The sequence below is a fragment of the Diadema antillarum genome, unplaced genomic scaffold, assembly GCF_040938485.1.
Source record: "Diadema antillarum isolate AM-2024a unplaced genomic scaffold, OU_Dant_1.0 seq00000910_RagTag, whole genome shotgun sequence".
Classification (NCBI taxonomy): domain Eukaryota; kingdom Metazoa; phylum Echinodermata; class Echinoidea; order Diadematoida; family Diadematidae; genus Diadema; species Diadema antillarum.
Window position 1 is genome coordinate 658,165 of NW_027271766.1, and position 23,375 is coordinate 681,539.

The following is a 23,375-nucleotide window of genomic DNA, read 5'->3' on the forward strand; positions in this document are numbered from 1 at the left end:
TTAGAGTCACATAAACGTCCAAGACCCGATCGAGGAGCTTGAGATCCTTAGTCCTCGGGGCAACAATAATGCCACGGAAAGCAGGCCCAATTTCTGACCATTCATGGCGATGCGAAACCATTGCCTAGAGCGCTACAAGCTCTCGAGACGAATGGATGCCGACGTGACGAAGACGACGACGACGATGAGATGTGAATACACATACCAACAGAGGGCGCTGAACATGATAGTCATTACATTTCTCTTGAATCACGAGACCTTTACCGATCGATCCGCGATCGTGTGCAGTGCGAATTAAACCTGCATGGATATGCTGGCGCGAGGAACGGAGATGTGGACGTACTACGGTACGTAACATGCACACAGCACGCACAGTATCCTCTTCATGCGGTGCGGTACGCGGTGGGTCCGGTGGCGAGTCGAGTATACGATCGAGTCAGCTCGGATCGTCAGGTTACCAACACTCTGGTCAGTCAGTGCTGTGAAATAAACTGTGGCGTATGCGAAATCGTGATAGAAAGCTGAAGGCAGTCTTGGTAAGTTTACAATTGTTTTCACCTTATTGCGTTATTCTGTCCATATATCATGATAAGGGCATATAATAAGTGCCTGATGTTGTCATACTGAAACACAAAGCCCAAACAGTAACGCAACACTGAAATCTAGATTCTAGATCGAGTGGCTCATCACTGTCGGTGTTTGTCTTTGTGTCGTGCCGCCGGCGGGATACAAATGTGGGGAACACACACAGCGAGTTTGTGTCGATCAGCTGATCCTCACACGCTTTGTTTACGTTTTCTGTCGGAACTGGCTTTCCGTGGGCCGGGGCCGAGCTACAAAGTCTTGTCTTGTCTTGTCTTGTCAGTACTGCACCAACCGCCGCTGCTGGGCTATAAACGTGCAGTCCCTCATGCATACAGTTGCGGCACTTTAAAATCTCATTTTGGACAAACGAGATTTAAAGGTATCAATATTGGTTGCAGATTTTATTTCAGCTGGCAGTGCATTCCAAATTGGGATTGTCCTTGGATAAAGTGAATGATGATAACAATCTTTGTTGGTCTGAATAGTATTGTAATTCAAGGGTTGATTTAACCTGGTTGCTGGTCCGCTTCTGGCATTCCTTTTAAAATGATTTATGTGTGACGGGATTAAACAATGAGTTTCTTTATGAATCAGTGTGCGACCTGCATGCATGATGGGAAACCATCTCCAAAGTAGATAGCATAGCCATAGGTACAGTATAGTGGAGGAAATCAAACGGCAGATATACAAACGCAGCGCCAATGCAGTGCCAGTGGTAGCAACGGTTTTTCTTCTGACTTTTTTGTTGTTGTTGCACTACTTGCAGTTTGTTGCTTTGTTATACTCTGTTATATTTGACTGAGAGTTGAGAGCCTCTCTCTCACTCTTGTTAGCTCTCTAGCAGTTAGTCTCAGACTCCATAGGGATAGCTCAGGGTCAGGGGGCAGTCTCACTCTCCGGCCCTGCTTGATGATATGGCATGGGCCATCATGGCATCATGCAGCAGGCATCATGGTGGGCAAGCTGCAACAATGTATTTGTGGTATGATGATTTATGTCGGGCTGGTGGGTTAACAAAGTTAGACCAAGGAGGTGGAAGAGACGTCGTGTAAGACTTTGTCTTTAGAAAGGATCTAACGTTAGACATAACTTTGACCAGCACGATGGAGTGCTCCGGGGTAAGAAAGGATCACGTGCAGTGCCAGTGCAGTGGGCTGGGCTGGGCATGGGCGATGGGCAGTACAACTGCCTGCTGGGCTTCACTATTTGAGTCATTTTGACATCGGGTACAGATAACCAATTCAATCATAAATACACTGTATTCTGTATTGCTCATATAGACACTTTTTCTTTCAGGAATGTTGAAGAAAATCTTGGCAGATCCAAAATAAAGTTAAAAAACAACTAATGTTAGAAAAGCACTCTGAGAGCACAGACCTCCACCGAGCAGCTTATTTCCACCCATATGTATGCATGCTGAAAATCGCCCAATTTCCCTATAGCCGCATTCACATACAAAATAGTGGAATATTACCATCCGAATCTCGGACTCTAGATTCGTATAGCCATAGGTGTGAAACTCACTAATGATAAAGAAGCCTTGTGTTTATCTGGTAGGCTTAGCTACCTCATCAGCTAACTTCCTGCATGCTGCGTGGTGCCTCGATCAGAGCACACGTTCACATCATTTTGAGTTATTTTGCATCTAACAAATCAACAAACCAATGCTGACAAAAACATAACCTCCTTGGCAGAGGTAATTAAAAGTGATGTGCATACAGTAACATTACAGGGGCCACAGAACGAGGGGGGGGGGGAGGAAACCTGGTAAAGTACTAGTAGTTCACTCCAAAAAGTTCATTTTATCACTGAATATCTTCATGTGTTCCCAATGGCCTGAATGGGACCATCAACCTGGTTACTAAATGTGATGGAAGCATACAAGTGTAGTTCCCCCACCTGATCTCCACAAATAATTGTCACTATCACAACGGACTACTAGTAGTACAATTTATTGTAGAAAGGAAACAACATCAACTTTATAGGATTCAAGACTATCAGTACAGACTGATAGTACGGTGTATTTGAGTGCAACTAAATCATGCGCAAAGGTTTTGCTTGTATTAAGAAAACACACAAACTTGATAAAACCTGTAGACAATGATACAATTTCAGTGGACATGTACTCTATGTAGTGCAGCATGGCATTTGATGTACTTTTAAATATCTGATAATGGCTCGAAAGAAATTAGAGTGTATGTGTGTACAATATGATGAGTTTTGCATCTGCTGATTGTATGAGCAATCTCTATATGATATTTAAAACTACACTGTAGAGTTAGGACAAGCACAAAAAGAAAGTAGTTTCTCATCTTTTACACATCCAATTTTGTCACCACATCATTTTTTGTTTTATTTTGATATCTATTCAGAGACTCCAACCCCAAACACCTCCTGATCTGGAGATTCTCCCGCCTGAAACCCCTAGAAAACGGGAGACTCCAAGTTGATGTGTGCGAAGTGCACATCATGAGCATGAAGCGTGAAGTTTCTTGCGGCCGGGGTCCAGGGCCCGCTTAAGGGCCCTGGAAGCTCTGGGGTTCAAGATGCTCTCTTGTGCTACCTAAGGCTTATTTTTCAACATACATTTGGCAATAAGTAAGAAATCTTAGAGAGAGATCTCCCGTCGAAAGCGGGAGAGTTGGAGTCTCTGTCTATTGTTTTTAAATGTGGCAACAGAAATTATCACAAATTTGTTTTTCTCATCCCCGTCCACATCCATTTTGAGTTGCCATGTCTATCGTGGGCAGCTGAAAAAAAAAACAAAAAAAACTATGGAAATTCACCTACTGATTGTGATGTCATGCAAACATAGCATTAGAATCTCCTCATGTAATAATTTTGCGCATATTCCGGGCCTGAATGTGGTGCACTGTTGAGAAAGCATTCATGTAGATCTGCATGTACTGTATGTGTAACATAACTTGTACTTGTACTTTGTGAATGGACAAGTTGTCTTCGCACGCTTAAGTCTACTTACACATACTGAGTCTTGCTTGGTTTTCAAAGTTTATGTACTCGTACCTGATATTGCTCTAGGATGTTTTTGTACAGTATGTAAATTCGCACCACTACTTATTAATGATTTTCAAACATGTACATGTTGTACACTGTACATTACAAACTCACACTAAATATGTTGTATCTCACAACCTTAAACACTTGCATAGACTGAGTCTCCAAAGTCTAGAAGAAGTTGAACATCAAGACACTTAAAGACACTTAAAGACACATTTACACATTTTGGAATATCTCTACGCCTGCCTTGAAGCTCTGCGCTGCACTCAGTATGATACGTTCACATACACAGTAGTGCAGTACAGTCTTTCTGAAATGTGCAAAAAGTATCAAAATAACAGCAAATATTCATTTTCTTCCAAACTATTGAGACACAAATTTGCTGGTACATGTATTTCAGGTTGTGAAATATTTTGGGCTAGTTTGTGCATCATATTTGGAAATCATATGAGGTGGTGCAAAACTACACTAGTTTGCAATTGCCCGTGCATGCAACAGCTTCAGAAAAATAATAAGATATCAAATAGTAATAGCCTTCCACATCACTTTCTCCAAAAACCAGATGAAAAACCACACGCTTTGTACTTTGCCTTATCTACTGTGATTACTTAGCAAACATGATAATTGTCAATGTTGACTTGATTACATTACAAGTATTGAGGAGTCCAGTGCCCTGTTTTATGAAGAGTTAAAATCTAGATTATATAGTTGATTTCAACTGTAAGTCTATGGCAGCCTGTGTGGTAAGGAAATTTAAAATCGATTTTATCTTTTGATAAAACAGGGACCGGGTTACATGTTAATGCCACTCAAATTTTCTGCTGAAATTGATATACTCTGTATCACTGAATGTTTAAATGCCTTAATCAGAGATGTAATTGATTATAAATATGCAGATTTTATATGGTATGGATCTAGTAGTGCCAGATCATCGTATTGATTTCTCAACATCTTGCTTCACGTGAAAAGCAATCTGAAGTTGCGTTTACTTTTGTTGTTGTTATTTGTTGCTCTGGAATCTTTTGGCAGAAAATGGCAAGACTTGGGCTCTGTGCAATCATACTAATTGTGCTAATGACAGTAGCAGCATGGTTGTCTGCTCTGCTGCTGGACTACTTCATGGTTCCTACTCCTTACCAGGGGCCACCCCATCCAAGGAGCATGCAAGCCCCTTTCCCAGGGGAAACAGCAGACAACTTGTGGTGGTTCATTCATGTAAGTTTACATAGCTACATGTGTATCTCATATGTTTTGCACCAACTGCCCTATTCATATTGCCACTATGTTTGAGTGCATGTTTGTCTCTGGCCAGGGTATTGGTCACCAGTATACAAGTACCAGGTATATCTCTCTTTTGGTGATTTTTTGTCCCCGCCGAACGAGTTCGAGCAGGGGACTATGAAATGGGCTCCGTACGTGTGTGTGTCCGTGTGTCCGTCCGTCCGTCCGTCCGTGTGTCCGTCCGTCCGTCCGTCCGTGTGTCCGTGTGTGCGTCCGTGTGTGATCAAAATCTTCAATTTGCTACTTCTCTGTCATTTATTAGCCAATTTTGATTCTGTTTGCTTTATATGATAGCACTACATGGGAGCTTTGAAACTTCTACACAGAATTTCAGTCGTGACCTTTGACCTTGACCTTTGACCTATATTGTACATTTTGCTACAAAATGCTACTCCTTCGCCATTTCTAACCCGATTTCGATTCCGTTTGCTTTATATGATGGCACTAGGTGAGGGCTTCAAAACTTGTACACAGAATTTTGACCTTTGACTTCTTTGACCTTTGACCTTGATTTTTGACCTATATTGTACATTTTGCTACAAAATGCTACTCCTTCGCCATTTCTAACCCGATTTCGATTCCGTTTGCTTTATGTGATGGCACTAGGTGAGGGCTTCAAAACTTCTACACAGAATTTTGACCTTTGCCTTCTTTGACCTTTGACCTTGATTTTTGACCTATATTGTACATTTTGCTACAAAATGCTACTCCTTCGCCATTTCTAACCCGATTTCGATTCCGTTTGCTTTATGTGATGGCACTAGGTGAGGGCTTCAAAACTTCTACACAGAATTTTGACCTTTGCCTTCTTTGACCTTTGACCTTGATTTTTGACCTATATTGTACATTTTGCTACAAAATGCTACTCCTTCGCCATTTCTAACCCGATTTCGATTCCGTTTGCTTTATGTGATGGCACTAGGTGAGGGCTTCAAAACTTCTACACAGAATTTTGACCTTTGCCTTCTTTGACCTTTGACCTTGATTTTTGACCTATATTGTACATTTTGCTACAAAATGCTACTCCTTCGCCATTTCTAACCCGATTTCGATTCCGTTTGCTTTATGTGATGGCACTAGGTGAGGGCTTCAAAACTTCTACACAGAATTTTGACCTTTGCCTTCTTTGACCTTTGACCTTGATTTTTGACCTGTATTGTACATTGGCTACAAAATGCTACTCCTTCGCCATTTCTAACCCGATTTCGATTCCGTTTGCTTTATGTGATGGCACTAGGTGAGGGCTTCAAAACTTTACACAGAATTTTGACCTTTGACTTCTTTGACCTTTGACCTTGATTTTTGACCTGTATTGTACATTGGCTATAAAATGCTACTCCTTCGCCATTTCTAACCCGATTTCGATTCCGTTTGCTTTATGTGATGGCACTAGGTGAGGGCTTCAAAACTTTTACACAGAATTTTGACCTTTGACTTCTTTGACCTTTGACCTTGATTTTTTACCTATATTGCACATTTTGCTACAAAATGCTACTTCCGGCGGGGACATATATTACGCACCGCGTAATTTCTACTTTTCCTTGTTGTGTCTGAGTCACACCCATTGGCTGTATAGGGTGTAACTGAAATTTCATGGCTCGCCAATACTTTGTTTTAACTTTTTAATTGTTATGTAGATGTTGCTGTCGTATCAAGCAAGTAAAGCTTTTGTATCAGTAGCATGCATAAAATCTAAGGTAGGTCCTACTGAACAATGATTACTTGTAGAAGTTAATATCAGCATGCATCTTTGAAAGTCTCCAGAAAGCCAAGTTATGAAAAGCCTCTTTCTCTAAACACCGAGATCTGATAAACTAAATTTGATATCCAAGAAAAATACATTATTTGTAGGACATCTGGCACTCTGTATAGAACGTGTGAAACATTTACCCCCACAGTTGTGCCTAGAGAGTGACCTGTGTACAGGGATATAAAAGTGTAATCACATACAGATTACTTAGTACATTATCTAAGATTGGATCACATATTTCATTACCTTTTGACACTTTTGGAGTACAAATGTTACATAATAATGATTAAATACAACATTCTTACTTTAATGTGTTGACCATTAAATTCATTGTGCTTTCTTATCAATCTGCCTTCTATTGTGCAACATGCAGAAATTCACTGGCTGTTTAAATTGTGGTTTTGCTTTGCAGATATCGGATATCCACATATCCCGTTTCAGAGATCCATCACGGACAGCAGACTTCAAAACATTCTGCAATGAATACATTGACATCATAAATCCTGAAGTCGTCCTTGTAACAGGTGAGTGTGAAGTGTCAGTTCCGCCTCTTTCTCTGCTTCTTTTCTTCTTTTTTGGGGTAAATGTAATCTGCCTCCTTCAATCCTGAATATTATTGCAGCTGTCAGGGGATGTTTTGTTCAATATGCTCCACGTCTGTGAAAAATGCTGAAATATGCCGTAGATTTGTGTTCATAGATATTCTGAAATCTTCACCTCGTAGCCCATTGTTACAGTTTGGAGGGGGTGGGTAGAATGCTGTATAAATTTGTTTTTACTGGGAAGTAGACAATGGTGTTCAGTAGCTGGTGTACACTTATTAGCTCAATATTTAAATCCACTTTTCAATCTAACAAATACAGGGGAAACTCGGTATAACGAACACTGCTATAACGAGATATCGGTTATAACGAGGAAATTTTCTCGGTCCCAAATTTCCTTCCACACAAGTCTATGTAAAATGCTACTCTTATAGCGAGATCGGCTATAACGAAATAACTGCTATAACGAGATAAATTTTGTGACTTCCAAACAAAGAAAAACATAGTAAATCAAACCTGCTATAGCGAGGTAAAGCAAAATGCCTTCGGTAAAGCTTTATTTCGCCTGTGCTATCATCTTCCGAGATTGTAAAGCTTGATGCGCCAAAAACTGTCTTGTACACACATAATCATTTTCTTCAGTGCACTCCAGCTAGCACTGCATGTTGTACGTGTGAAGTGTGTGTGTGCACGCACACTGATACATGCAGAAAGTGTGGTGGGACGGCCATATGTATACATGACATCATCATGACGTTTAGCAGGTGTGAAGCAATCTGATGCTGTGATTGGCCTTCTACTTAGGGAATTCCCCGTCTTCACACACACACACACGCAGTCATAATGTACATGCAGAATGTGTCACATACACACACAGCATTGTGCAGACCATTTTCAAGCTTTCCACACAACACACACCCATACGATAACCACATACCAATCCACAGACGATCTTGATACAATCGCAAGCTATATAAATTTACAAATTCAAACATCTACTATTAATAAGAAACACATTCTTGATATTGGATTTCCTTGGCAAAAAACATCTTCTTACCCATAAAGGTGAGTAATTCCCTCACACACAATATCAAGTTATCAGTATTGATTGAAATATGATGGGTATAGTCCCACATGTGCAAATTAATGTCTTTATTTTATGCCTTCTTTTATGCCTACTGATATAACGAGATATCGGCTATAACGAGGAAAATGACTCGGTCCCGACCATCTCGTTATATCGAGTTTCCACTGTATAGTATTTCTGTGAGACCTCTGTTAGTTTGTAGATTTTACAGATGGCTCAGCATCAAACTGTCAAAGGGTGCGTTTATGCGCAATTTGCGAAGCAGAATCAGCGTTTTGAACGTTGATTCAACAAAAGCAACGTTCACAGGAGTACTGTTTAAATGCTCACTCCTTTCGAGCTTGGGAAAGAGTGTTTGCAATTGCTTTGTTGACTTAAGCAGAGGCAGGTCGAATTGGGGAGCGCGCTTTCTCGAAGTTCTGGACTGAGTGTGTGCATCGTTCACGTTTCGACTGGCTGTGTGTTTAGCATACAGTGTATATGTCTAATACAGTATACAAGTACATCATTTCAACTAATTACTCGGGAGTACACACGTGCGAGCTGCAGACAATGATAGTATACGAGTATTTATTCTATCAACAAATTGTTGACAAAATCGTATCGTATTGAAGTGGGCTCTTCATGCATTAATGTTTCTGTGTAACATACAGAACACAAATGTACAAGCAGGGAGCTGAAGCTAAAAAGCACAACACCGTGACCTGCAAATTGTACATTGTGCAGTAATTGAAATGGCGGCTGGCCTGACGTGCAGATTTTCGCGTAAACCGGAAAGGTGTTGAGCTGACGTCATTTAGATACGTATATATAATTGCAGTGTATGTAATTTTGCATTTATGCATACTCATGAAACGTGATAAGGCAGAATCACCGATTGTACATAAATGCTCCTATTTGTGCATTTTGAAACACATTTTGAAACGGCGTTTACCATAATATCAAAATGAGCATGGATGCAACCACATTTTGCACTGATCGTGTTTCAAAAATGCTGATTATGGCCCTGAAAAGTTGAGCATAAACGTGCACAAAATTTGCTTTATCGTATCAGTGCAGGCCAGATTGTGGGGCGAAGAAACAGATGCAAAGTGTCATGTGGCTTGAACAAACTTCATCTAGCTGCCCTCAAGGCAATTTCTGCACACATAAAAAATGCAATGAGCTGTGTGTGAGAAGCACGTTTTGTCACAATTCATGTTTCATGGGAAAACTTATGGGGATCATGTACCCAAAGGGGACCACGTCAGTGTCAGTGAAGCATGTCATGCCCTGGGATGCAGGCATGGAGGCATACCTGTGGTTCGTTTCGTGTCACTGTGTGCCTTGTACCCAGTGAGATGTGTGGATTCCTTGGAGAGAGTTTGTAGTGAAATATGACTTTATGTTACTTTCCAAAAGGTGCAATAAGTTGGAGTTTGATGGGTTTGGGTAATAAAATGATACCTTTTTGAGTACTTGATTCTCGTCTTCTCCCTTTTTAAATGAATGGTATGATCTGACATGAATGTTTAGAGCATGTAGCTATCCAGAGAAGAAAGCACTGTATTTAAAACAAACCAAGAAAGGAATGGGTTTGATTGATACCATGTTTAGTGGATACTATAAAAAAAAAACCCTCATCAATACCACAATTACACAAGTTCAGATTCAAATGATCCATCACAATGTACTTTATGGGTCGAAAACAGAAACACAATGTCAGTAATCCTTGTTGCTTCACACATTTTTTCACAGCAAGTAAATTCTACATTTCATGAGGTATTTACACTTATTTTAAAAGTGGGGGGGGGGGGGAGCAGTTTATATTTCTGTGCCACTTCTGACAAGCAAAATAAATAAATTTAAAAAATGACCTTCAGTGGCAGTTTTCTGTTACAACTTCCGGGTTAATCGGCTTGAAAGCAAAAGGTTGATGTCACTTCTGGGGTTAGAAAAAAAAATTGCGGGGAGGGGGGCCGAGTGGTTAGACCCTATGTATTCCTATGTATTATACCAAAAGGGGGGGGGGGGGCAGGACTGAGCCTTACTTCAAACCTCTCAACACATTTCTTAGGGTTGAGCCATCATATGTTCAAACATGCCAATCATGTGAAACTTTTGTCTCACATTGTCAAGATGGTTGTAAAGGTCTATAACTTGTACTGGGAACACAATGCGAGATGGCAGAGGCATACCAGTCCCCATGAGCACCATTTTAAGTTTTTCTTTAACAAGCAGCTTTCTTTACAGTCCTCATATTTGTTGAAAGAATACCAAACTGAAAATAAGTTTGTTTGTTTGGTTGTTGTTGTTTTTTTTTTGAATGAGAAATGTTGCAACCTTTTTGATATATTCTCAAGGCCTGATTTGGGCTAGAAATTCCTGCAGATACCATCAAAATGCTCCCTCAGTATATATACCTGTTATCTCTTCTTACATCGTGCTGAGTCCACTAGCTCAAAATGCTATGGACACTACATGCTAGTAGTTTGCCAATGGTCAGACACTCCTTGTTTTGGCAGTTAGTATGCAAGTCAAAGACAGGTACCAAAGGTTACCCACCATGAGGTTGCATAAGATTTGAAATTGTGATATTACATACCAGATCAGTAGAATACTGTGTCAATACTATACTGTTGTACATATTCGGTAGGATTTCAAGAACCTGATTTTCTAATCAATTAATTAATTAATTAATTCATTCATTCATTCATTCATTCATTTTTCTGTTTCCAACAGAAACATAAATATTTTATCATTCAGGTACAGAGTGCCATCTTTGGAGTTAAAGAGGATAAAAATCAGAGTACATGTAGCTTGAGAGAGGGCCATGACAGCATGAAGCTGCTCTGTAGCCTACTGTCAATTTATAGACTGAATGCTGAATGCTTGAAAGTATACAGTATGTATTTAATTCCAAGCCAGAGCAACCCATAGGTCTTCAACATACAGTGTTACGGGTACGTAAAGTTATCATGGGTTTATTTCCAAAGATTGATATTATGGATGAATATCAAATTGTTATTGCTAAGAATCTGTGAGATATGACTTTGGATGTGTTTACATATCTGAAGCATGACTGCAAGTCTATTACTTATCAAATGTAAGGATTTGTTTCATCCCTGTACAAATCATTTATTGCATGTTTTCAGACACTTTGCAGGTTGATAATGACTAAGAAGCTGCATAATTAACACACAGGATTTATCAATTTTTGCATCATGTTGCAAAAATTAATTTCATTTGTCACTCTTTTTACACAAACTGTGTAAGCCAAATTATTGTGAAAGTTTTTGTAAAAAGCACAATGTTCAGACACATTGCACAGAGACATTTATCGCAATGTTAAAAAAATAATAAAATGTGACTAATATTTGCATCAATTTGCAACAATTTATCATTTTTGGTGTCCACATACATGAATTAACATTTGCATTGCTTTCGAAATATCTGTGTTTTTTTAATATTTTAAACTGTTGATATTCCACGTGTGTGAATGCAGCTAGTGTGAGTTTTAGTCAAATTATTTATACAGTGTCTTGATAGTTTGAGATGGACACTTGTAGCTGCATCAGTTTTACAATATGTGAAGTAATACATCTTTCATCCAAGAGCAGTTACAACCAATTTGTGAATGGGCAGGTCTATGATGCATAATAGATAGTACGTGTTATCATGATAGCATTACCAATCATTCTTGCAAAAATATTCATTATCATCGACAGACATTTGTTGATTGTGTTCGTATTTGATATCATTCAGTTCTTGATTGGAATAGTGCCTTGCTGTCATATCTAACTAGAGCCATTTTCCATGTTATTGAAAAACAGCTGCAGTTATTCTTGGCTGAATATGAATTGCTGATTGGTATTGTAGGTCTCAGCCTGTTGAGCAACAGAATAGTAATTGCATTACATTATGCTGATACCAGCGCTAGTGTAGGTGCAATTATATAGTTGGATGTAGAACCAAATTCACAGAATATCATGTGACAAAAGGCATTGACAATAGCCAAACTCTTGACTGATTCACTCTGTTGTGCTAGGATTGTAAACTTACTGGAAGAGGGCTACACATTTAATTACACTTAACGTGCCAATGTATTGGATACAGGAGTTCAAACAGCCGCATGTGGCCACATAATCAGCATGCGGTGCTGAAAAGTGTGTGCTGGATTTATGTGCGCTGGCTGATGACATCACTGCACATGAAGGGGCAGTGTGGTTTAGACTATGCTGAGCTTGAGAAAACCATCACTCAGCTCAGCCGTACACAATTTCAAACACATTTCCATGCATGTGACTCATGCATTAGTGGGACATTAATTTTGAAAAGTTCATTGTATTCTTGCACGATATGCTGAGCTACATACAATGTAAACAGCATTATATTGTGTGTTGATGAAAAGAGAGTTTTGTACTCACACTTCTGATCCATCAATTTGAGTTACACTGTACATTTCATTAACATAATTAATTGTTGCTGGAGGACTGGAAAATGAACTCTCCTTCTATGAGAAATATGGTTCCCAGGTAGTGATTAGATTTGTGCCCAAGTATGAAGTTGATTCATTACAATATAGATGGTGACTGTCCTAAAAATAGAATAATCTTTTTGAAATTTCATAAGGTTTTTTCTTATATCATCTGGGTGCACTTCATGCAACAGATGAGGCAGTAGTGAAGAACAGAAAGTACCTTGACATACATAAATTGTTGTACATTGTATAATGTTTACTTTATACTATGCCTCTCTATCCATTATATCTTGTATACAGTGTACATGCATGTGAGATATGTAGCAACAGTGAGTGGATCATTAAATGATGAGCACTTTCTAACAAGCATTTTTTTAAAAATGTGATCCATGCAATAGAGATCTGAGAAGGAAATGACTGTAGGCAATTAATTTCTCTCAGTTTGGTTGCCTTTTGATGGCCAGGTAAAGCTGTATACCGATATTTATAAGTCAAAGTGCCTGCACAAGTCAGGTGAGCCATTGCGATACAGCTCAGGGTTTGTAGGTGACCTGGTATGCAATACTGCAAGCTGTTTAGCCAGGCATACATGTAATTGTGCTGCAGAGATACTGGCCAGAGTATTTTAAGCTGTGTGTGATCACACACATGTTGTGAAGAATACTAGTATTGGAAAGTGTGTGTCTACAAGAGAGCATCAAGGCCTTTTGATCATTGACTGGTGTTTAAAAAGACATTGCATATTTTTATGTAGAGGGAGAATCTTTTGGTTTTATTTTTCATAAACACCGTAAATATGAGCACTGACGATCTTTACCTTCGTATAGAGATCATAGTGAAGGTCAGAAGATGGTAATTTTCTCCTAGGGTTTATACCTTAATTTGAGATAAATGCTGATGCCTTTATCATCCAGTGAAGCTTACAGTATTCACATTTTAGATAGTGGTTAGAATATAAAAAACACAGTGAATAATAACTGTTTTGATGCATAAGATCTACAGGCAGAAAGAATTTTACAGCATCATGTTGGTGTGTTTGCATCCAGAAATTTATCAGTCTCAGATGAATTCATATATTTTCTGTTCAAATGATGAAATGCGATGACGTAGCTGTATGACATGAAATTTATTTCTTCTTGATACTTCAGTCCTATCTTTATCTATCTAGCTGCTACAAAGTATCAACACTACAATATACATGCAGGCCCTATAATGTAAAAGTGGATATTTTCAAGTATGTTTTTTGTGCCCGGCCAGGTAAGATGAGTTTCACTTGTTTTTGATTCTGCGCAATCAAGACATTACAATTTGTAACTAACTGCAACATAATGGCAAGCAAAACTATTTGTATGCTTTTATTTTTGCACTAATTTCTGGTACCGGTAGCGCAAAATGTGCAAAAATTTCAACACTGAGAAAATTTCCACTTTTACAGTATTTACAGTTTTACAGTACTACCGGCACCACAACAGCAACAGCTAAGTCCACAACATATACACCTTATAATGTGATTGATGAAAGTCTACTATTATCACATATAGGCCTATGTTACAAGGATTTGTGAAAAATAGAAATGTTTCTGATTAAGGTGATGACTATGATAGGGCTGTAAGTGTAATGAAACGAGTGTAAGACTCACCTATATTCCACACACTATTGCTCAGGTAATCCTCCCATACATTGTAGTATGCATACTTACAGGTAGAAAACCCTGATGATAAAAATGTATGTCAGTACCTTCTGAAAACCTGAGAAGTGTACTTAATGTAAATGTTTCATGTTAACAGTGATATAGGCCTACACTGTACTTCAGAAGTAATTACAAGTATGCAATTTTTGATCAGAATAAATTGAATCCTAATTTAGACACAAAATACAGTCCCCAAAGTAATGCACCTGATCACACCACTTTGTGATGAAAAATGCAGAAGCTCTCAGTGTAGACTCTGCCCCACCCCCGTTGTTCTCACTCCCGCACAAATGTCTTGTTCTCATTTCTTATTTGATGTTGGCATCCCTGTAATGATACATGTACGTACATGTAGCATCGGTACTTGAAACAAAACATAATGTATTAAGCCCATTTACCAAGTTTGTAGACTTATACACATTGGTGTATTGTACAAGTAAGTACAGTGTGCCAGTATGTACAATTGATTATAATCAGTTGATACCAGTAGCAAAGTGAAGGCACATTTTGTACAGTATGACAAGTTACAGTTGAAAAAAAAAAAGTAATTGTTTCGTGCCGTTGATATGTGGGTATATTTTCTTTTTTCTTTTTTCATGCAGCTGAGTGACATTATGTATGTTGACTGTACATTATGCTGTTTCTTGAACAAGGTACACGTATACTGGAAGTACAATTTTGACATCCTTGACAAAAGAGAGAAAAGATTTTTTCTTAATATTCTTTTAATTTTGTACAGGTATCACAATTTAAAAAAAAAGTCTGAGGAGATTTCTAAAGAAGGAAATATTTTATGTTCATGGTACGATCAAGTAATCTCTGAGCTTTTTGAACATGGTGTGCAACATAAAGCTACCCCCAGAAGAGGACCCATTCAATGACTTTGAATCATCTATAAAGTGGATAGTCCACAACCATCCATCATTTAACCCGTTGAGGACGAGTCCCGAGTATACTCAGGCAGATGTCTATGGGAAATGCATGTTGTAGCCAAATCAGCCCATCCTCAACGAGTTAATGTCACCTTTACGTAACTGTGAATATTACCAGCATGTTAGATGTGAGAATAGAGTGGAAGTATTCAATGTGAGAAGATAAAATGAAAGTAGAATAAACTGCTGTACACAAACTCATTGACCGTGTGATAGGAATTGAAGGATTGGACAATGGGAGAAATGACTCACAACTGCTTTTGTGTGTTGATTCAGTCAAATGAACTACGACTTAATAGTAACCATATAAAATTTATGTCCATGCAGAGCAGTGAAGGTATTTATGGTATTAGATCATGCTAACAACAGCCCATTGTTTAGACAATACCTTGTCAAATAGGAACAACAATATATCATACCATCATGATATGCACTATACTGTATGACACAGGGATATATCTTGGTTTCACCACCGAGTCATCCCGGCGATGTCAGTTTTGTTCAGGGAGATGGTGTAAAGTGAGTTTCAACAGTATCAAATCATCACCCAAGAATGAGTGAAATTGTTTTGGTCCAGCTGGAGCAATTATGCAGAGATTAAGTAGGTATCATATTGTAACACCTTTGTTTTGTAGTGTTGATGTTATTCTTCGATGGCGAACGATAGGCGGTGTTACATTGGTAAAGTTTCTCGACACTCGACGACAGCACACAGAAGAGACCAGTTCATATTATATATACAATCCTGGGCTCTTTATTTAATCACAGTAGCGCTTAACAGAGATATGATATATTAACAGGTACTCCCCATCAAGCGGCCATATATTGCCCCTAAAGAGGGATGGCAAGGGAGACCAACGCTTTGTGTGTCTCTCCCCGAAGAGGGTGAAAGAGAGAACTCTTGACCAAAAGCACATGGTCACTTTTATAGTACATCTATACTCGAAGGAGGGGCTTAATCTACAATATTCAAATATCCAAAATAGAGGGATTCAAATTATAATAAAATAAAGGAGTAGGTTAATAGTGACCACTGTCAATCCATGGGTCACTGACACCAATGACTCACATATTACATGATGGGGATGATGGGGGAGAAACTTAGCACTGGTAGACAGTGGGGAAACAGGTTATCCAGAAATGTTTATGGGAGAGGTTAGGCTCCTAGGGAGGTAGGGTGTGTGGACTGACCACAGGATGTGATGACCAGTCGGGTTGGACAAAATTCTGGGAATAACAATGAAGGAGTTTTCCCTCATGTCTGTAGTGGTTGAAGCTCGGGTTTGTAGCAACAACACTCCTACATTTGATATATTACATTACTTCCATCTTTCAAAATGAAACGTCCTCGTTTCAAGGAGGTTTATTACAGTGGGACAGGTGACCTAAGAAAACCCAATTGAGAATATTCTCCAGTGAGAAAATAAGAGAGGGAACTGGACACAAAATGTAACTTGTGTAAAACTAGAAGATACTGAAATACAATAAACAGAATAATAAAGCATAACTAAAGGAATGGAAAAAGTGGAAAGGGGTAGAAGGAAACAAAAGAACATAGAAACATCAAATTCAACATGGTGTTAACATTACTACAAAAATATCAAGAAAAATCATAGTTAAAAGGCAACGAGCATATGGTTAAAATAACATGAAACATGTTCCTGGTTCTGTGTTGGAATACTGAAAGTTGTAAAACTGAGGCAAAAATTAAAGAATCGCATAAATACTGATTCAAACTATGAGGAAAAAAATATGTTTGCACAATGAATTTAAATGACTAAACAAAAATCAGCTTCATCTGAACAATACACAAAACTACAATATTGAACCCATTGATCCAAAACAATTAATTCCATGTGTAATAGGGTGTAACACACAAAAAGGAATAAAAAATTCCAAAAATTATGGAATGAAAAACCTGAAACCAAGATATTGTTAGCGTAACATAATTTAAAAAAACATTCAAACAGATATTAGAAATAGGCCAATCTAGGTATAGATGGCGATAAGGTAATAAATACTTGTGTGAAAATTGAGATCTCACAGAAATGTGCTAAGCTAAAGAAAGTTTAGTAATTGGTCCACATGAGGCTGTGGACAGGCAGAAATATGTTGAATGCATCATGTGAAATGAAATAGAGAGAGGAGGAGATTCAAAAGCTGAGGAGTCAGAGAACAGGCAGAACATAAGAAAAATCAAAGCAATAGAAAGGCTATTATTAAAACTTAAACCACACAACACTTGTGTGGGATATGAGCATGACATCATTAGCTAAAAAAGCTAATCACACATAAAATTATAGCAAATACGAATGTTAAGGCATTAATCGGTAGGAACTACTCTTGTCTATTAACATAAATCATGACCTGCTTTAACTGTTGATGGTCATGAAAAAAATTATATACAAAGGAATGGCATTAGGAGGCAATACCTTCTTACTTTGCATTCAGAAATCAGACATCAGAAACATAAGTGAACATTAGCCAAATGACGCGATAAACTTCAAAATGGCAACAATCCTTAATTAAGGTTGTCTGAAAGTCAAGTTAACCAAGGCCTAACGAGAAAAAGGGGCAAAATCGGAGGAGATGGGGTTACCATAGTAATCGGGAGGGTGTACAATCCGGCCGCTTCGAGTGCGGTTCGGAGGATCATGGTTACGTGCATGGGCATCATGGGATGGTGAGGGAGGAGGGGGCGGCAAGTTGGGGTGACTGGGAGGGGATACAACAGGTGGGACAGGTGGGGAGGGAGGTGGGACAAGCCATATATTAGTAGAGAGTGATGGTGGGGGTACTGGTGGGGGGAGGGCATCGGGGGAAGGTGGTGGAGTTGTCGGGGATGACAGAGGCAGGGAAGTGTCGAGATAGGGCTTGAGCCGATTATAGTGTATTACTTTCGGCTGTGAAGAAGGGGAGGATGGGTCAATGAGATGGCATTGAATGCCTTTGTCATCTCGTGAGATGAGGGGTAGTTCAGTCAGGTCAGCGGCAATGTGTTCAGAGGGACGAGAAGAGGTAATGGGTTGAAGGGGGGCACGGAGTGCAGGAACGGGATTGCGACGTGCTTGGCACGGCGCACAGCGGAGACAGAAATCTGTAATGTCTCGGCGCATAGACCGCCAATAGCAAACCTTGTCAGCTTGCTGGATAATTTTAGCAGCACCAAAATGTCCAGAAAATGGGGAACCATGCAAAATAGCCAACACATTAGGAACGAGAGAGTGCGGTATGACAAGTTGACGATCGAGGGAACCATTTGAAGCACGTCTTAATCTACAAAGCAAGCCATCATGGAGCACTAGGCGATCACGTTCTGAGTGAAATTTGCGAAGAGCAGTCTCATAACGAGGGATAGATGATTTGTGGGGAAATTTCCCAGATCTCACCCAGGACCGAACTTCACGAATGATGGGGTCCTGGTGTTGTGCTTGATGTAATCTGAAACCTTCATTAACTAACAAGAAACAGAGGTCATTACTATCTTCCGGGGTATAGAAATCTGGGTCATGAGTATCACAGGTAGACACAGGTGAAAAAGGAGGGATACTATCACTGTCAGATATTGAAGAAGTGAGGGGAGAAGTAGGAGGGGGTGGAGGATGAGGTTGGGGAGGTGGAGGGGGCGGTGGTGGAGTTTGAGGTGGAGGAGGAGGTGGTGGAAAAGGTGGAGGAGGAGGAATGGGGGCATCTGTAGATGGTTCAAGAACGCCATCGTAGCCGCCAGGGAGGATAGAGAGCGGTGCATCAGCGAGAGACAGTGGTATTGTCATTTCACTCCATGCAGGCACAATCTGTTCTTCAACAACAGCATTACACACCAGTGGTGTGAACTCATATGGGTGCATGAGAGGGATAGTGGCATTGTCAATAATGAGGACACCTGAAGTGAAGTCAAGCTGTGTCTGATAGTGAAGCAAGAAATCCCAGCCAATGATTAAGGGGGGATCAATGTCACGGGCCACCTGAAATGGAAATGTGAAGCAATGAGAGGTCACAGAAAAATCCACATTAATTGTACCTAACGTGTCAAGGGGGACACCAGACACAGAATTTACCTTAAGAGGTAATGAATGGAAAGGGCGTGTACGCAAACTAGGAATGACTGAACGCAGCTGATCACTAACAAGAGAGACAGATGTACCAGTATCTATAAGGGCAGGAATTTGCATGTTGTCAATTCTGACCAAGATAAGAGGAAGGCAATCGGAGCGAAGGGAATCAGTGGGTCTATCAGGAGAGATGGATGCTGGTAGTCGACCCGCAGTACCAGCTAATACCTGTTTCCCGGCTGAGAAAAGGCATGCTGAGATCCATGGGGGCCGCCATTTTGATTGTCTGCAAATGAAACATGGCGAGAGGAAGTGGGGGTGCGGTAGTCATGGGAACGATACGGGGGGTGAGATGGAGGGGGGCGAGCGGGACTATCAGTCCTGTATCGCATGTAATCTCGGCGTGAAAATCGCACGTCAGGTCCACCATAACTGGAAGACCGATCAGGAGAACGATATTCCCGACGGGAATACTGCCGTGAATTGTTAGGATGATATGGGGATGGGGAGCGAGTACGTGGATGGTGACAATAGGAGGATGAAGGGAGAGATCGAGTTGGTGAGTCAGAACGGGAGTACGGGGAACGGGAACGATACGGTATATCCTCCTGACGAGATGTATACGAGTGGTAAGGATGTGAATGTGGCACTGAGCGAGAGTATGGGGAGGGGGAACGATGTCTAGCGGCTGTATAATGATGGTGGTTGTGGTGCGAACGACTGGTGACAGTATTCGCCAAATCACCAACTTGAGCCTGAAGTTGTGCAAGCGACTCTACTACTCTGCTCAAATCATCGACAGAGGGGGCGGGGGTGAAAGGGGTGGTGGAGGAAAACTGTGATGGAGTAGGAGAGGAGTGTACACACGTGGCCATTGTTAGTAGAGAAACGGTTTAACCACGTGTACGTTAAGAATGAGAAAGAAAGAGTACTGTGTAAACCTACTTAACTGATTACACAGGAGAGAGAGAGAGAGAGAGAGAGAGAGAGAAGAGAGAAGAAAAAGAAAGATGAAGAGAAAAAAAATATGCAGATGTGAATAAATCACCCTAGATGCAAACATAAAAAGGAAAAAATCAGCAAACAAACTTTATGCTCAATCAAGCATAAACTGACATACAAAACTAGCAGTATGTCATGAACCGTAATCAATGTAAGAAAAACAAGTAATGTCATCAACAAACAAACACACGTCAAACAATTACAATTAAATACGTATATCAACATGCGCATAAAATGAAAGCAAAAACAATTGTTAAAACAACAGAGTGTAATCAAGCTATGTACCAACACTCAGAATATCAAAAACAAATCTCATAAAATGAGGACAGGATTAGGACAAAAGAAAAAAACTATTTGCAAGAGAGTCTGTCTGAATTAAGTAATTAATGTTCAGTGAGAAAGAAAAAATGATATGAATAACAAGAACTCATCCAGATCCCTCGTAGATGACCGATAGCTCTGTACAGTCCATGTATGACGTCACTGGTTGATGACGACTGAACAGGAGACACAACCAGGTACAGCACAGGTAGACTCCCGGTAACATTAAACAGCATTCACAGCTCGAGTCAGCGATGAAAATAGATCCACAATGAAGAACAGCTCAGCACTGTAAAACAGCAAAGGTTGGTTCTCCAGCAGTGGTGAACAGCTTACATTAAAATACAGAACACTCCAGCATATAGATGATGATGCCACAATGACGACAGGATACAATCCGCTAAGGAGCACAATATCACGTCGCTTGAAGTATAAAACGGATATCAATCCACTGCTCCAAAATCCAGGAAAGTGATGATAAATATAATAGTTAACTCTGCAGAAGTGATAGTTCACAGCTGTTCACTGTGTGAAACTGCAATCTCACAGTGGAAAAAAAAAAATATATATATATTGTGTCAGCAGGAGCCTTATACTGCACAAAGGCTCGAATTCAGTTCGGCAGAAGAGATAGGTCACTGTCTCGAGATGATCCACTCGAAGGAAACAAATGATATAAAACAGTCCAGAAACAGCAAAATCCAGACGGTATAATGTGAAGATGGGCTCGTCATATCATCCCACCGCTGCCACCAGAATGTAACACCTTTGTTTTGTAGTGTTGATGTTATTCTTCGATGGCGTACGATAGGCGGTGTTACATTGGTAAAGTTTCTCGACACTCGACGACAGCACACAGAAGAGACCAGTTCATATTATATATACAATCCTGGGCTCTTTATTTAATCACAGTAGCGCTTAACAGAGATATGATATATTAACAGGTACTCCCCATCAAGCGGCCATATATTGCCCCTAAAGAGGGATGGCAAGGGAGACCAACGCTTTGTGTGTCTCTCCCCGAAGAGGGTGAAAGAGAGAACTCTTGACCAAAAGCACATGGTCACTTTTATAGTACATCTATACTCGAAGGAGGGGCTTAATCTACAATATTCAAATATCCAAAATAGAGGGATTCAAATTATAATAAAATAAAGGAGTAGGTTAATAGTGACCACTGTCAATCCATGGGTCACTGACACCAATGACTCACATATTACATGATGGGGATGATGGGGGAGAAACTTAGCACTGGTAGACAGTGGGGAAACAGGTTATCCAGAAATGTTTATGGGAGAGGTTAGGCTCCTAGGGAGGTAGGGTGTGTGGACTGACCACAGGATGTGATGACCAGTCGGGTTGGACAAAATTCTGGGAATAACAATGAAGGAGTTTTCCCTCATGTCTGTAGTGGTTGAAGCTCGGGTTTGTAGCAACAACACTCCTACATTTGATATATTACAATATTGCAATTTTATATAATTAATTCTGCAAAGTTCTTGATGACAATAAACATACAGATGGGTTTCTTTTCATCAAGAACTTTGCAGAATATAACCTTAGAAACTCAACATATACATATTTTGCATTTTGAAAATATATGGGTTGAAAAATAGTAGGCCTACAATGTATTCGGCACTCAGGCAAAAACCCTTCCAAAACCACACAGAAGACACATGTACAGTACATGCATTTAATTGTCGCCACATTGGTAGGTCTGACTCAGACCCGTTTCAGACTTGGGAAATTTTCAAGAGATCCACATCGTAACAATTCTTCACTGACATTAAACAAAATTCTTCCCATCGAATCATCAGGATTTCAATGGATGACCAACTGCAGTATCTAGTGCAGGTAGTCTTTTTTTTTAAAGGGATATGAGATGTGAAGAGTAAATGTAGTGGTATGCTGACCACATTTTATGGCCAGTAGAAGAAGGTTACAGGCTTAGCTGTACCACAGTTAATGAAGTGATCACAGAGGTGGAGGTTTGCTTGAAATGTGTGAAGTAGGAGTTTGATGATGTTTCGTACATATGTACATTGTACAGTGTACATGTGATGTAGACAAATTATTTCCACATTTGGTTTGGAAAACTCCCCTGTTTCATCCATTCTCTCCTAGTATTAAAGTCACAGATGTATGTTATGTTTACTCTTAGGGATAATCATGAGTTGCAGTCAGCAGGTACATGTATTACACAATTGTTTGTGTTTTAGTTTTTCTTTTAAACTCATAAATACAAACTAGTGGCTTGTGATAGCATACATTTACCGTATAAGCTGTTATTTTGTGAAAACAGCATCTCGCGAAAATGACTGTGACCTCATTTGCGAAAATATCTGTACGCCAAAATAATGCTTACAGTAAGACCCCGTTTACAGTGGCGGGCAGGCCGGCCCGCCTTGCGGTCCTTGGACTCACATTTTTGTGCGTTAGTTGCCTTGTCGAGCAGCAGCCTCGGAGAGAAATCCCCTCCCGCATGGGACTGTTATTAACAAAAGGGTTACTGTATTCTGTTGAGAAACTAGACAACATTACTCTGATGTTTGATTACAGAATTTTAATTGTAAAAATAGGGGTAAACAAAGGCTACACAGATCTATAAAGATCTATTCTTACCTTTCAAGAAGGAAATAATCTAAAAAATTAATGA

The 23,375-nt window shown here is 39.8% G+C and overlaps 1 protein-coding gene across 1 annotated transcript in view; it reads left to right on the forward strand.

Moving 5' to 3' along the window:
• Window positions 1-463: 463 nt before the first annotated feature.
• Window positions 464-23,375, forward strand: part of LOC139741187 (transmembrane protein 62-like) — a 51,970-nt gene continuing 29,058 nt past the window's right edge. Inside the window, exons 1-3 of the mRNA XM_071651779.1 lie at window positions 464-536; window positions 4,633-4,818; window positions 7,047-7,158. Coding sequence (XP_071507880.1) covers window positions 501-536; window positions 4,633-4,818; window positions 7,047-7,158 — 334 coding nt within the window. The 5' untranslated portion in view covers window positions 464-500. The remainder of the gene's footprint in view (window positions 537-4,632; window positions 4,819-7,046; window positions 7,159-23,375) is intronic.